This window comes from Hyalella azteca, unplaced genomic scaffold (genome assembly GCF_000764305.2).
Source record: "Hyalella azteca isolate HAZT.00-mixed unplaced genomic scaffold, Hazt_2.0.2 contig10672, whole genome shotgun sequence".
Lineage (NCBI taxonomy): Eukaryota > Metazoa > Arthropoda > Malacostraca > Amphipoda > Hyalellidae > Hyalella > Hyalella azteca.
The window spans coordinates 827942-842304 of NW_025940701.1; the positions used below are offsets into that span (position 1 = coordinate 827942).

At 37.9% G+C, this 14363-nt stretch overlaps 2 protein-coding genes across 2 annotated transcripts; both read left to right on the forward strand.

Annotated features, from left to right (window-relative positions):
* The first annotated feature begins 375 nt into the window (after positions 1–375).
* On the forward strand, positions 376–6389 carry LOC108671089 (NADH dehydrogenase [ubiquinone] 1 alpha subcomplex subunit 8). The gene is made up of 4 exons (XM_018158572.2): positions 376–652; positions 4918–5093; positions 5289–5396; positions 5784–6389. Exons 1-4 carry the CDS (start codon positions 527–529, stop codon positions 5902–5904), a joined length of 531 nt encoding a protein of 176 aa, XP_018014061.1. The 5' UTR covers positions 376–526; the 3' UTR covers positions 5905–6389.
* A 2377-nt stretch (positions 6390–8766) lies between these two features.
* LOC108671242 (TAF6-like RNA polymerase II p300/CBP-associated factor-associated factor 65 kDa subunit 6L) lies at positions 8767–13744 on the forward strand. Its single transcript, XM_018158744.2, has 8 exons — positions 8767–9234; positions 9482–9624; positions 9865–10016; positions 10623–10802; positions 11032–11136; positions 11503–11632; positions 12440–12591; positions 12841–13744. The coding sequence occupies exons 1-8, from the start codon at positions 8981–8983 to the stop codon at positions 13672–13674; spliced, it is 1950 nt and encodes a 649-aa protein (XP_018014233.1). The 5' UTR covers positions 8767–8980; the 3' UTR covers positions 13675–13744.
* Positions 13745–14363: the final 619 nt, after the last annotated feature.

A 14363-nucleotide genomic window follows, 5' to 3' on the forward strand; every position in this document is an offset into this window, starting at 1 on the left:
CATAAGCATGCGTTTATTTGCTTGGATCAGACGGACAAATTAATATGAGCATGTGATACATGTACAGAAAATCTTTCAGAAATTTGATCAAAAAAATATCAGAATCGATTCAAATATTCAATCAAATTCTGACTTTGAAGACATAATAGTATTCGATGGAGATTAGGCTTAATAAAATATAATAGAATATAGCGTGTCCATGTGGAAGGTGAACAAACAAATAAGGGGTCATTGTTGTTTCCTATTCACATAAAGGTATTTACATAAATATGATCCAATTCAAAATATAAGGTTATGCAAATATAGAATAAAGAATAGTGCATATCCATTGATTTTTGGATGCTATTGTTGTCCGCAACACAAGGTAACTTACCTGCCGTGTGACAATCCGGTTCGAGACCGACTGTCTTCATCAGCTGGTGTTCGCGGAGGAGCGCATATGCCAGAGTAGGTAGGCTGGTGCTGAAGAAATTGGAAAACGAGCTCTTGATCCCGACTATTAAGAACAACGCGTTAGTTGTATGCCATGCGTACCAAAGGCTTTAATCTTCCAACTGAGGAAGAATTAACGGTTGAAGAAATCAACCTCTCTACTCCATCTCTTCGAGCTGGAGCATTTCATTTGGGCAAATACTGTGAAACTCCATCTCAGGTTAGTCTGTACTCATGCAAATATCCCTTGATTCCCTTCAGTCTTTTGTTAATATTTCTGCTGCTAAAATATTGAAGGTACATTATTCCCAATTTCTATCCAAGTTTTTCTGTATTAGAATTAGATCATAAGGACTAGCTAACAATTGGATCATAAGCTGATAACTTGATAAGGACTCACTAACTGACTAACTTAAGTTGCAATGGCCAACTCCAACTGGAGCTTTCCAACTGCAACCATTTTCTTACTTCTAAGTTTTAAGATTGCTGTTAGAAAAAGTAATAATTTTTACTCACAGTTTTCAGAAAACTCTGCCTCCTACTGACCTACTCCAGATTTACATGTAGGTAGTTACCATAGAAAGTTTAACTATGACTATCTATGAAACCTAATTGGAAAGCTGGTATAGAAAATACTTACTCTCTTACCAATTTAAAAAATGAGGCAGAATTTTCTTAAAATCACGGGGTAAAATAATTGTTTCACAAGAATTTTTGAATACTGCAGCTGAAGACAGGCATGAAATTTGCCTGAATGAGCTGAATCAATGGCATTTTTGTTTATTTATAATTCTGCCTAATTTTCCAGTTTGGCCCTCTTAACTATATTGGAATTTTCTACTTATGAATGAAATTTTGCTCCTGCAGAATGACAAATTTGAAATTTGTAATACACTTGGAATCTTACAACCTGATTGTACAGTTTAATTATGAAGAAAAAAATGAACAAGAGACAATTCATCTAGCGGGAGTCTTGCAGCTCCAAAAATGGCAGGAACAGTCTAGTTGCAGCTTGAAAGGTAGATATATTCCACGCTAGCTTTTTGAGCCAGAAATGGATTTCTGAAGTCATTAAACAATTAATTTTTCAGCCATGGGCCGGCCATGGTCAGGAAGATGTGCCAGGTGCGCGGGAATTTATATTGTCATTTTAACGACCTGCGCGGTGCGCCGTACTATGCCGGTAAAAAAAATGCGCCGTGCGCCGACAGCGCCGTACTTTTAGAAAGCTAAAATAGTTTAAATATGGACGCGCGGCAATGCAAATTACGTAATCACACTGACTGTACACACAAACGTGTATCCGCACTGTGTTGTGGTTGGATACGAGTTAACTAGATTGCTACCGCGTCAACTCAGGACTCAGGTTCTAAGAGTCAGCACAGTATGACAGTAATGAATATTCATTTATAGATCACAATTCAATCGGACATGAAAACAGAACTAAAGAAGGCAACATGGCTTTAGATGTGCCATCGGTGCCTTCTAATGAATGACTGGACTGGTTGCAGCAAGTAGGGTATGAACCTGTATGTCAACAGTACGATCCTGCATGCCAATGTTGTGACTACATTTACATTACTATAGAAATATACCATCTGGCAATGCTGGTTCAGCGTTACTTGAAATCATCTACAGACAATGTTGCCATTCCATTCAGATGAAAACTGTGTCTAAATCAGAACTGTGTCGGACGGCTCTGCGGCCCGCGCCGAGTGCTGCACGGCGCGGAATCGATGACCGTGATTTGCACGAACGTCTGCACGAAAAAAATATAATTAGATTGATTTACGCGAGAAATTTCTCCGTTTATATACATCTTCCTGAGTGTGGTGGGCCGGCCCATTTGTTTTGTTGCATTTTTGTAAAATTAGGATTTTTGCTCTTGTTCAGCAAAGCCATTGCTGGCTATTAAGAACATCAGTCAAATTCTGTCTGAAATAGCAGATAAAACGAATTATTTCCTTGGATATTAAAATTTATTGTTTTACTTAATCAGCATAATATTAAGGGGAGCGTCTGGGGTAAATTTTATCTCGGTTATTTACAGACGGATTGATTTGAAATTTGGTACACATGTGTAAACCCTAAAATAATGCAGGTTTTACTCTTGTCAATTTTTTTAAAAAATTGAAAGAAAACGTGAAATTCTTTAAAAACGGCAAAAAAGGGGGTACTTTAGAAAATCTGTCTCCTCCTAGGATTTTCAAGCTACAACATCGAAACACATATCATTTGATGCGTAAAGACCATATCTACAAACTGATGGTGGGGTTTTTTGAATTTCTCATTTTTGTGGGTGTGGGAGCATTTTGTCCGAAATATTTCAAAATTTTTGATTTTACCTCCATTTCCCCCCCTTTTTTTGCAAAATAAAATCCGAACTATAACAAACTTGGGAAAAGCCCACCATCAGTTTGTAGATCTTTTCTTTGCAAATCGAATGGTATATGTCTCATTGATGTAGCTTCAAAACTCTAGGAGAAGATAGGTTTGCAGTGACACTTAATTAACTTTTCAGTAGGGCCCGACAAAGTCGCGTGCACCACAAAAAAGACATTCAAGGGTGCAAGGTTGCAAGACTACACGATATTGGAGCTCAATTTCTGTCAAGGATGGTGCGAACAACGGCATGAGAACCATCCCATATGATTGCAGGCGGATAACTGAAGCACAGCATGTTCAGACTAGCTATTTAAGTGTGCTACCGGTAATTTAGGCCTATATTAAATGTTATGGAACTCCACCACCCCTAATCCTTTCGCGATCTGTCGTGAATGCATAAATCAATGTACAGAGATGGTTTTGGTACCATTAGATGCGTCAGAATGTAAGCTTTAAGATGAGTATAAAAACCGAAAAAGTCAAAATTTTCTATTTTGACCCAGACGCTCCCCTTAAAATGTAAGGGCCATGGGCATAGTGGCAATCTAGAGATTTTTTGTTGACATTCCTGTAAAGGTGTCTGATTCCAATATTTACTCTCATTGGATATTGTCAAGGGATGAAGGTTCAAACTATTATTTAAGGGTAGCATGCAAACATAGTTAAGGGTATAAGTTTTAATTAAACTATTAGAACAATGTTACAAAGCAAACTAATGACAGAGAATCAAGAAAGGAGTATATGAATGAAAAGTCAATAAAATTTCAACTCAGGGGAATGAAGTTCAGTCATTAGAGCTGACCTGCACAAGTTATAACCCTAAATTAAAATTGAGGGGATTTTGTGTCTCTGACCCTATTTCATCTATTGCTAATATCCAGCAGCACAAAAGTACAGTATTCAAAGCTGCTAACCTACTCAGTGTGGGAGAACTGGGTTGATAAGTTTATTTGAAAACCCTGCACTGAGCTAGGCGATAGAGTAAAGGATAAGTCTATTACAGAAATGTTTATGTTTACCTTTGCAGATATTGAATAAAATTTTGAACAAGATCACTGATCTAGTTAAAGCCATTAAACCCCTTTAAGTATTATGTTATATCCATTATCTGGGTTACAAAGTAAAAATTATAATGTCAGAAAGAAGCCATAAGAAATTGGTAAAATTGGTCTGATGAGATAAATGCACCTGATTTGCTTTGTTAATTTTCAAGAAAACTTGTAATTTTTTTAAGTGAGATAAATTTCAAGTATGTCAAACAAAACTGTTATTATATAATTAAACACATATTTATTTATTTATACAGAAAAATATCATACACATGCAACTTTTCTAGTACAATTTACATCTAATCCAACTGTTTTGAGTAGGCATTTAAATGCCACTGAACTGAATTACCCTTTTCAATGTTTCACTATGAGTGAGGCACTTGAGCAAATTTGTAGAAGAATTAACTTATTTGGGACATTAAATGGGTCTCAGTAATTTCTCAGTTAAATTAGCTTCCAAACATGATTAGACCTTGTTATCAATTTGGACCTTCTAGAAGATTTTAGAAGTAATTTGCATAATACAGTAGTTATGCAAAATAACAATGTGTAATTATAATTGTGCAGATTTGTTTTGCTGTTAATCCTGCCTTCTTCAAATTAAGTGTCTTTAAGGGTATAGTATTGCATTGGACTTGTTCTTACAATCTCATAATTCCCAAAAATAATTTTTGCATAAAGTAAAAAAAAATTTTTTGTTAAATGCAAAAACTATCAAGCTGCAAGATCTATGGAACATAAAATTATGTCTTCCTTGCTGGCGTTTTACTGAATTAGTATTGCCATCACTTATTTTAAATTCTTGCCTTAATGTTTGATAAGTAATTTCAAGATATATTTTTTTCTGGTATATATATATATATATATATAAGCTGCTTAAAAACTCATATACTGCATTGGTGTACTAACTTACTTTACGGTTCAGTATATTGCCTTAATTAACTAGTCAAGTAAAAAATTATTTCATTATAATAGCCTTGGTTACCTAGTCAAATGAAAAATTATTTCATTATAATAATATTAACTAATTACTGATTGTTTTTTTTTTCAGGAGTATATGCTCTGCCGACATGAAGAAAAAGACATCAGAAAATGTGTTGACATTGGAAAGGACGTGACGGCCTGTGGTCTTGAATTCTTTAGGAAAGTGAAGAAGGAATGCCTTGATGAGTTCACACAGTTTGCTAACTGCATAGACCAGTCTTCTGTGGACTTCCAGTTCGAAAAGTAAGAGTTTCTTGTTATGTTTCAACCTCTGATGTGTGATTCAGTAATAACTTATCCCATGACAATGCAACCAAAATTTGTAGTTTTGCTTGACTTTCTTATAAAAGGGGTCAAACAATTTTTGCTGAAAATTCTATGATTTATCTCAAACACAATATGATTCATGCCTGATTATTTTGTTTCTGATGTTTTCAGGTGTCGAAACACTCAAGCTGCATTTGACAAGTGCATGCTTGAGAAGCTGGACATGCACAAGCCTCAACATGGGTATTACTGCAGAGCTAAGGTCCTCAAGACTGACCGGTAAGTCATGTTTCTGAGCATGCCAGATGAAATCTTCTGTTTCTCTTATTGGTGATGTTGCTACCAAAATGATTTGAGGAAAAGCTCCACATTACCATCCATTGCATGTAGACATTTTTTTCGCCCTGATTCAAATTTTGCGACCATTAGAATTCAATTAAAACATAGCAATTTCTTTGTTAAAATCGTATAGAAATTTAGAGATTTCTCTTTCATACCTTGCAATCCAGTTTTAATGCTCATTGTAAATTATTTTGTTTTGTTAACAATTTCCTGAAGTTTTCGGCGATTTTCGATTGAATCTCCTATGAAGACTACAATTTAAAATATGATTCAAAATATGTGTACTTTATTTTGTTTATTAATGTAAATTTTTCAATATTACAGCCCCAAGCCGCCAGGTTATATTTCACCGGAGTTCCCGGATGCTCCCAAGCTCATCCCCATCCCACCTGCAGAGGAGCTCCCAGAGGCCAAGCACGGCTCGCGAATCTTTGTCTGGCCTTAGTTCTCTCTTGCGTTTTGTTCATGTTTTGGGTCTCGTACATTGTAGAATAACACTATTCACGGACATGTTGTTTAGTAACATATCTGCCGACCCAAAAGATAGCTAAAAATTGGAAATCATCGGCAGTTGTTGTTTAGTAGATAGATAAAAATTGGAAATCCTAATGGAATTGAACATCAAAAAGAAAAATTGTTGTCGGTGATAGATACATGTTTCTAACTTATATTTTCGAGTATTTCCACAATCGTTCAAATGTTAGCAACTATGTATTTTCTGTATAAACACATGATTATAATACTGCGATTTTTTCATCAATAAAATTGATAGTGTATCTTAAACCAAAAATGTCATCGGCAACTGACAACGTTAGTAGAAACAATCAGCCATGCTAGAATCAACACGCATATATGAAATTAAAATACATACGTTTTAAAACTGTAGTTAATGGCCTAAATTGGGATTTGTAAATACATTTAAGAAATGTTTCTTTAAATTTCCTGCTTTGGAGAGATTAATATTCAGTTTAGAAGTGTGTAGAATAAACTGAAAAAATGGAAGGTAATTTCGAAAATATTTTACCAATCAAGGGAACGTGATGAATGCAAAAATTATACAAATTATTTTAACTCGTTCCAAGACTGTTTAAGGCATGTTTTGGAGAATGTTGTTATAGTACAGTTTGAAAATCTAGTCAAGTGTTAAGAATGGCTGAATACCCGCGTTTTGGCTGCTCATTTACTCCCTTCAAAATGCGGTAATGCTGATGGGCACGATACAATTGTTTTGTAACTATTTTGAAGGGGACTTAAAGGGGGGAAAGATATTCGTTTTTATACAGAAAAGCTTTCAAACGCACAATATTCATGCATAAAATTGGTACCGGTACTTGATCAATAAAATATGTACTAATTGTAAACTATCAAATTTGGAAACGCACGAAATCTTTTTTCAATAGCCAGCGTATAGATTAGGAATTGACACGAGTACTGGCTCTGTGCGATTTGCCTGTTCCCGTGGTAGTTTGACTTTGACTTTGACTTTGACTTTGACAATACGATTTAAGGTCCCTGACGGTCCTGTTCATCGGTCGACAACAATTTTTATCAGCACCGCGCCCATCGCAGTGTCTGTTCCAAGATGATCGAAGCCTCATCACTCGTAGCATGAGGGGCTGTACAGGGCCGGGTTGTCCCTCCAGAAACTGTCAAACCTGCTCTTGAAGCTGTTTACAGATGGTGCTGTTACGACTGACTCTGGCAGACTATTCCATGAGTTAATTACTCGCTGTGAAAAGAAGTTGCTCCTTACGCTGAGTCGGCATCTGCCTTTTGCGAGCTTCAGAGAGTGGCCTCTAGTATCCCTGTTGCTTGATAACTGGAACTTGGGCTTTAACACCCTGTACAGTCCTTGTACGTACTTGTACGTATCGATAAGGTCACCCCGCAGGCGCCTATGCTCAAGACAGGGGAGACGCAACGCTTCCAGCCTGGCGGAGTATGGCAAATCTCTGATCGAAGAGAGGAGCTTGGTGCCCCGTCTCTGAACGTCTTCAATATCAGCACATAGAGTCTTGTGAAACGGCTGCCAGGCAGAGTGTCCATATTCAACTAAGGGCCTCACAAGGCTCTTGTAAAGCTGAACAAACAAGTTTTCGTCGAGGAATGGCGTAGCCGCGTAGCGCACGGTAGCGGCGACCAGCTGCAGCACGCAGCCCGCCCGCAGTTGTGCAGTAGAATTCGTGGGGGAAGGTGTAGTGACCTTGACGCTCCAATTATGACAGAGCGCTCCAATTTCCCAAAAGCTCATGTTCTTTTATTTATACTATGGAATGCCACCATGTCTAAGCCTGATGATCTGATTAGGGATGGGATGGGATTGGGACTCCAGTGGTGACTGGTGAGTGCCGGAGTGGACCAGTCATCACTCATCAACCTTTAAACTAGTCAGTCTAGTGGATTTGTCAGAACCTTGAGACTGTTTTTGGAGTAATTTTTGGTGCTTTACTTTTTGTTAATCTTGAGATTTTTGTGACTAGGCAAAATCTAACAAATTTTTTATTTTTGAGTAGTATCCTAAGGCTATTTACATGATTTTGTAGTCCTACTTATGTTGTTGATGCAAATTTCATAACTCAATGTGTCTTGCAACTTGATAATAAATGATTGATTTATATGAAATGTTGCTATCAAAGTAAAAATGTCCTGCAGAGGCTGCAGTACCCTGATTTTCAATTTACCTCTACACTTAGGCATTGCTTTCATCAGGCTGTTTTTCTGACATACCTAGTTTTAGTGTTATTTCCCTTCAATCCATGCTCAAACATCATCTTCAGCCCATAGTCTTTCACTCTCATTAATTTATACTTTTCCCTTCTTTACATCCCACTCTTTACTGATTTCCCTGCTAGGCTGTTGCACCGCGTACTGTCAGTCTTAAAATGCCTAACAAATTACGGACCAGGCAATAAGTCCAGCAGCTATCTCAATCAATTGTCAGCTATGAAAAGATCGGGTTCCAAAGGCCGGATCCCTTGTGAATCAAGTCATGAAAAGTTCAAGAATCAGCAACAGGCCATGGGCCTATTTCTTCAACGCCGACACTTCTATTCTATTCTAATTGTCCTTTGGCCCAGCGGGCCCTTGACATGCTACATGCAGGCCACACTTGTGCACAAATACACAAAATCTACATGGCCATTTGGTCACCCCCATGTTCCACAGATAGATATTTTGCGCTCATCGTTCATCATCCATTCTTTCAAATTCCAGGCATATATGTACAAGAAGAATGGAAGCAGCATTAAGATATAAAAGTTGTACATCTTAATGCTGCTTCCATTCTTCTCTCACTAAATGTGCCTATCCCATTTCTCCTCTTAAATCCTCCACTGCAGTCCATTTGGGGGCCACAAGTACCAGTTTAGCTATCATATTCTGTACAACCTCCAATTTATCCCATTCACCATTATTCAATGCAATATCATCCATTCCATACATAATCCATATGGCTTTCTATATTATGCACTTTAAGCCCTCCTATCAATTAGTAGGTATTAACCTCTTTTCATTTTTTTTAGATGGCTTTAGTAGCTGGAGAAGAGAAAGGATTTGCCCACATGGCACAAGAAAGCATTGCAACTTGGGGTGAAGCTGCTGGCATTGCTGACTTATCACCTGATATTTGTAGTCTTCTGGCATCTGATGTTACATATAGACTACGCCAGGTGCTTTATAATGCTACACATCACCTTCATGCTTGTAAACGGCAGCGACTCTCCACTGATGATTTCAATAGAGTTTTGCAGATGATGGATGTTCCTCCAGTCTATGGGTGTGTAATTGTGTTGATATTTATTTATATTTAACAGAGGTATTTTGTTGAGTAATTGTTTTTTTGATTGTTCAGTATTCTATCCATCAAAATGTAAGCAATAATTGACTATGGATTGCCAGTAGTGGATTTGAATATATACTGCTATTTTCTATACCATTTTCATTCTAACATTTGAGGATCAGAAGATATACATATATGTGTTATATCATATAGCATAAGATGATCAAATGAGCATATCTTGCAGACATAGCAACAGTGCTGAAGGAGCAGACTGGATTAATCTGCCAGAAGTAGGAGTCCACATTGTGGCAGATCCTCCTCTGAACCTTGCTAGCACTGCTTTACCTGGAGAAATCTATCACCAACCAGGAAACCCTTGTGTTAAAGGTAAGTTTGAGCTATTTTTGATTCCAATTATAACTTCTATCAGAAATCTTCCAGTACCAGATTTTTTCATTCAACACTACCCAAGGTAAGTAATATGTCTTTTTTAAATTGTCATTCATACATGTTTGTAAGGATGGAAAGATATCATGGTTAAATATGTATAAACTGCTACAATATCCTATTGAAAAAATGTGAAAAATGTTTATTTCATTGTATTATCATGAATAATTTTTGTATCAGGTGAATGGGTGTACATCAGTAATCATGTTACCATCAAGGGAGAGGCAGGCAATGAAGGCTCATTGTCTCCACTGCAGTTATCAGCTCAGCTCACCAAATATTACTCTACACTAATATCTGCCATATTTGGTCACAGTGATACAATTTTTCAGGTTAGAAATAGTTTTTTTATAGTAAAGAATAATATTATATTTATGAAATCATTATTGATAACTATTAAATAATAATTTTAATGAATCTACGATGAATAATTTCCCGATATAAATTTGAGATCTGCATAGCATTTTGATGATAAGGGGGTAGCTTCTTTCAAATACAGTAGTGATCCCTCATTTTTTTAAAAGGTAAGCTTGCCAATACTAGTACCTATTTGCCAAAAATAAAAAAAAAAAAACACAAACTAGCTACAATAGTTTTATTTAATTACAATTTATACAGTATAGTGGTTGGAATCCATTTCAAACAACGAGCATTAAGCAGCAAATTGGTAGAAATTTAACCATGAATGAGCCTGAAAATAATTTAGTAAATTTTTCATTATGGAAGGAACTTATCAGAATTTTAATTAGTAGTAGTGCTTGATTTCTCAGTTGTAATTTTTTTCTGTTTTTTTTTACCTACATATATGCAAGTGATTAAAGTTTTTCCAATGTATAGATTTGCACATGTAAAAGCCACTGATTTAAATGGCTAACATTTTCGTCAATAAATGAAGTGACTGACTGAATGAACTAGGATTAAAGAAAGTATGGCTACAGATGCTGCTCCGAGACCTGGAGACCAACAGCCGCATGAGTCCGCTAGTGGGTGCCATAATATCAGGCTGCCTGCGAGGAGCTCAGTTAGCTCGGCAGAACCCTTGCATCCTGCGTCGCGTGCTGCTCGTGGTTAGAGCACTTCTCTCTAATGCTCACCTACACGTTGGACACGCCAAATATGTAAGTTACTTGATCCATGTTAATTTATAGCCTGGTACTGGATTTTACTCCCAAAACTTGATGAGTAAGTGAGTTCTTGAAGGTGTATTTATCATATCTTTGTGAATAAATTTCATATGTCCTCTTAATATTACAGTTCAAGTCCAAAGTGTCTGCATGTTTTTTTTGTTTGATTTCTAATCCCAAAAATATTGTCATTATCCTAATTTATTATGCTAATATTTTGCAGGTGCGAGACATTATCAGCTTGATAGTGTTCTGCGTGGTGACAGAACGCAAGCACAGCTACGACACACACCCCATACGAAGTCTTGCAACAAATACTATGCTCAAAGTGGGTACTGGGTACCGGTGTTATCTGATCAACTTACGACACACACACACATATATATGGTATATATATATATATATATATATGAACAATTTTTCGTCAATTCTTGTAATTTGAATATACTTCCTGTATATCCATGGTGAAATATACTTCATGTGGGCACGTGCTGGAGTGTGCTGATGTAGCATGCTGAGGTGTGTTGTGGTATGCTCTGTGCAGGTGTTGGGGCATGCTGATGTGGTATGCTGACATGAGCAGGTGCCGGGGCATGCTGATGTGGTATGCTGACATGAGCAGGTGCTTGCTGATTTGGTATGCTGACATAAGCAGGTGCTGCTGTGTGCTGATGTGGTATGCTGACATGAGCAGGTGCTGGCACAGTGGAGTGAGGGCTGTGCAGCATGGGACGTGGCTGTTAGCAGCCTGGGTGCTGTCATCGCCAGCACGTCGCGGCCGTGGAGTCAGCACACCGGCGCCCTCAACGCTCTGCTTGCTCTGGGTACGCGCCGGTTCTCTGTGTGCAGATAAATGCTCTGGGCCAATACTTTCAAAAATAGTTAAGAGATCGTAAGTTTATCCGCCAATCATTCACGGCCTTACAAGCCAAATTCACCAATCATGGACAAGAAAATAGAGCATAAATACTTACGTTCACTTAGCGTGTTTTGAAAGTATGGCCCCAGGAGTCCATGTCTGTATTTCGCTTAAGAAATTCATTCTGCAAAGCTGCAATGAACATGTGTTCACAAAACATCTTCACGTCTAGTGTTACAGCCTCAACTGACTCCATGTGTTCACAAAACATCGTCACGTCTAGTGTTACAGCCTCAACTTAAAAGGAAAAGAATCGGCGACAGGCCACATCAGGCCTACACTTCAGCGCCGACATCACTATGTTATGTTACAGTCTCGACTAACTCCATGTGTTCACAAAACATCGTCACGTCTAGTGTTACAGCCTCAACTAATTCCATGTGTTTACAAAACATCGTCACGTCTAGTGTTACAGCCTCAACTAACTCCATGTGTTCATAAAACATCATCACGTCTCGCGGTGTAGTCTCGTTCATTTGTATTTATAAACCACGCCTCTAGCGCCCTTTTCTCCTAAAGGTCTTCCATCTTAGAGATGCCCTCCCGGCTTTGTGAAAATACATATCTTCAGTAGGTTAGAATTATGAAATCCTTATGATACATTAGTAGAGGTCACAATCTTTAGCGGCTTATCCAACATAAAATTGGCACTGTGTAATTTATTATCTCTTTAGCAATGCCCAAAAGTTAATCATCCGTCATTACGCCCCAGGCCCGGCCGCGCAACTGTCTTTGTTGCACTGCTACGCCAGCTACCACAGCAGACTGCGCGCCGCTCTCCCTCTCACCAACGCCACTGGCCCTTCCACTGCCATCGTCTCTAGAGAGTCTATTGATGCTAAGCAGGCTCAAGGGTTGCTCATGGTTAGACCTAAATAGTATACATCATTATAGTTTTCTGATAACATTTATCTTGCTACGAACAACCAATTAACAATTGCCTCTTGCAAGTAATCCATGATCGAATAAATAAGTCTAAGAGGCAAATGAATTATTAACTAGTATCCTCTGAACTTGATATTCCGCCTAGCTTCTTTGGGCAATATTTAATCCCCTGGCATTAATTTTCTTGTTACTCGTTTCTAAACATTTTTTCATCTTTATTCTCTTCAGGCTGTGCTGGTAAAGATCGTAGCATCCTACGTCCGTGAAATGCCTGAGAGACTCGATCTCACCGTGCCTAGGAAATGTAAAAACGCAGACAGCAGTGAAATTTCAGAGTCCTCTGCATCTGAGGGTGCTCCTGATGTTAATAATAGAAGTCAAGGCGATGACAATGGTGGCAGTGAAGGCTCCGATCAGCAAGTTTCATTCTCGAAGCTCCGCCAAGTTTACGCTCTTGGGGAAAGCTGGTTTGGATCAGCGTTTGTTCTGCAGTTGCCTTCTGTTTATTTGTGTGTTCACGAGAGTCAAATGCCGAGCTTCATGGAGTCGCATGTCTACCAAGAACTGCGAACTACAGGGGAGGCACTTCTTAAGGATGCGCTCAGCCGAGAAGAAAATATTAAGAATAAAATTTCTAGACGCAATTTAGGCGGACCTTTCCAGAAAAAGAGGAAAACCAACGATGGAAACTCTGTGGGAACTTCATTTGATTTGCAGTCGGACAGCTTTGCGGGCCTCGATTTTACATCGCTCATGGAAGAAGATGGCTCGTCGCTTGGAGCTAAATTCAGTCCGGACGAAGCATTCGTTTCATACAGACGCATTCAACCTCGCTATGAAGTTTCGGTGCATGTTAATATTCAAGGCTGCCGAGTGTGGGACAAATGCGTATTAAAGAGACCCAAGAAATCGGCTCTGTCTGCTGCTGATCGCCCCCAAAGTACTATGTTCAGGAACTATGCGTTTAAATCCTCGGTACAAAAAATGCCTCACTGCCAGTTCACTCGTCCTTTATTACCAAAGTTGAAACCTGGTTATTCCTTGCACAATTTAATCTTGTAGAAACGTTATTAATGATTAGTATGCGTTACTAAGTATCTTATCGATCGTTTGTAATAAAATGTTAACTTATTCAATCGTTTTGATTCCATATCACGGTACTGAAAATGCAGTTAAAGAAAACATGGGAAATAAGGTTTAATCTATGAAATATTTGCTTTTTACAATAGTTATTAAAAGTCTAGGAAATAAAATAACAGTTATGTCTTTCTAACGACAGAAAGAGTCCACTGAAGGTATGTTCTCATACTGCGTTAAGCTATTTAAATGTTCTACTTGAGACGCCACCTGCTTGTCGATAATTAGCTATTTTAATATTATCTTGACGGCTCTGGCACAAACCACGAGTCTCTGAGATATTTATTGGACGAATTGAGATCCGCCGTCAAGCAACGTCGCATTTTCAACGCAGACTAATTCTGGCCAAAATTCATTTGAACATTATTTTAGGGTAGCACGAAACTAGTCGGTTAGGAATAAAAAGCATAAAGTCGGCTCCTTGACAATACAAAACGATCCCCCACATATTATTTTACCAACTTATAAACAAAAAATATTGACAGTTAATCTATACTTATTAATTAAAAAGTTAATTTTATTAAAATAATATAGTACCTAAGTGACATTTAGAGCAGTCGTAGATTATGATTAAATTTTGTTCAAATGAAGCAATCCCGTATATTCAAACATGT

What these genes read in the sequence shown, in the direction of transcription:
- LOC108671242 (XM_018158744.2), top strand. Translation starts at nt 8,981, where the DNA reads ATGGCTTTAGTAGCTGGAGAAGAGAAAGGATTTGCCCACATGGCACAA. An exon ending in AGGAAACCCTTGTGTTAAAG is followed by an intron (nt 9,625 to 9,864) that starts GTAAGTTTGAGC and finishes TTTTTGTATCAG; the next exon opens with GTGAATGGGTGTACATCAGT. An exon ending in ACAGTGATACAATTTTTCAG is followed by an intron (nt 10,017 to 10,622) that starts GTTAGAAATAGT and finishes GTATGGCTACAG; the next exon opens with ATGCTGCTCCGAGACCTGGA.
- LOC108671089 (XM_018158572.2), top strand. Translation starts at nt 527, where the DNA reads ATGCGTACCAAAGGCTTTAATCTTCCAACTGAGGAAGAATTAACGGTT. An exon ending in ACTGTGAAACTCCATCTCAG is followed by an intron (nt 653 to 4,917) that starts GTTAGTCTGTAC and finishes TTTTTTTTTCAG; the next exon opens with GAGTATATGCTCTGCCGACA. An exon ending in AAGGTCCTCAAGACTGACCG is followed by an intron (nt 5,397 to 5,783) that starts GTAAGTCATGTT and finishes TCAATATTACAG; the next exon opens with CCCCAAGCCGCCAGGTTATA.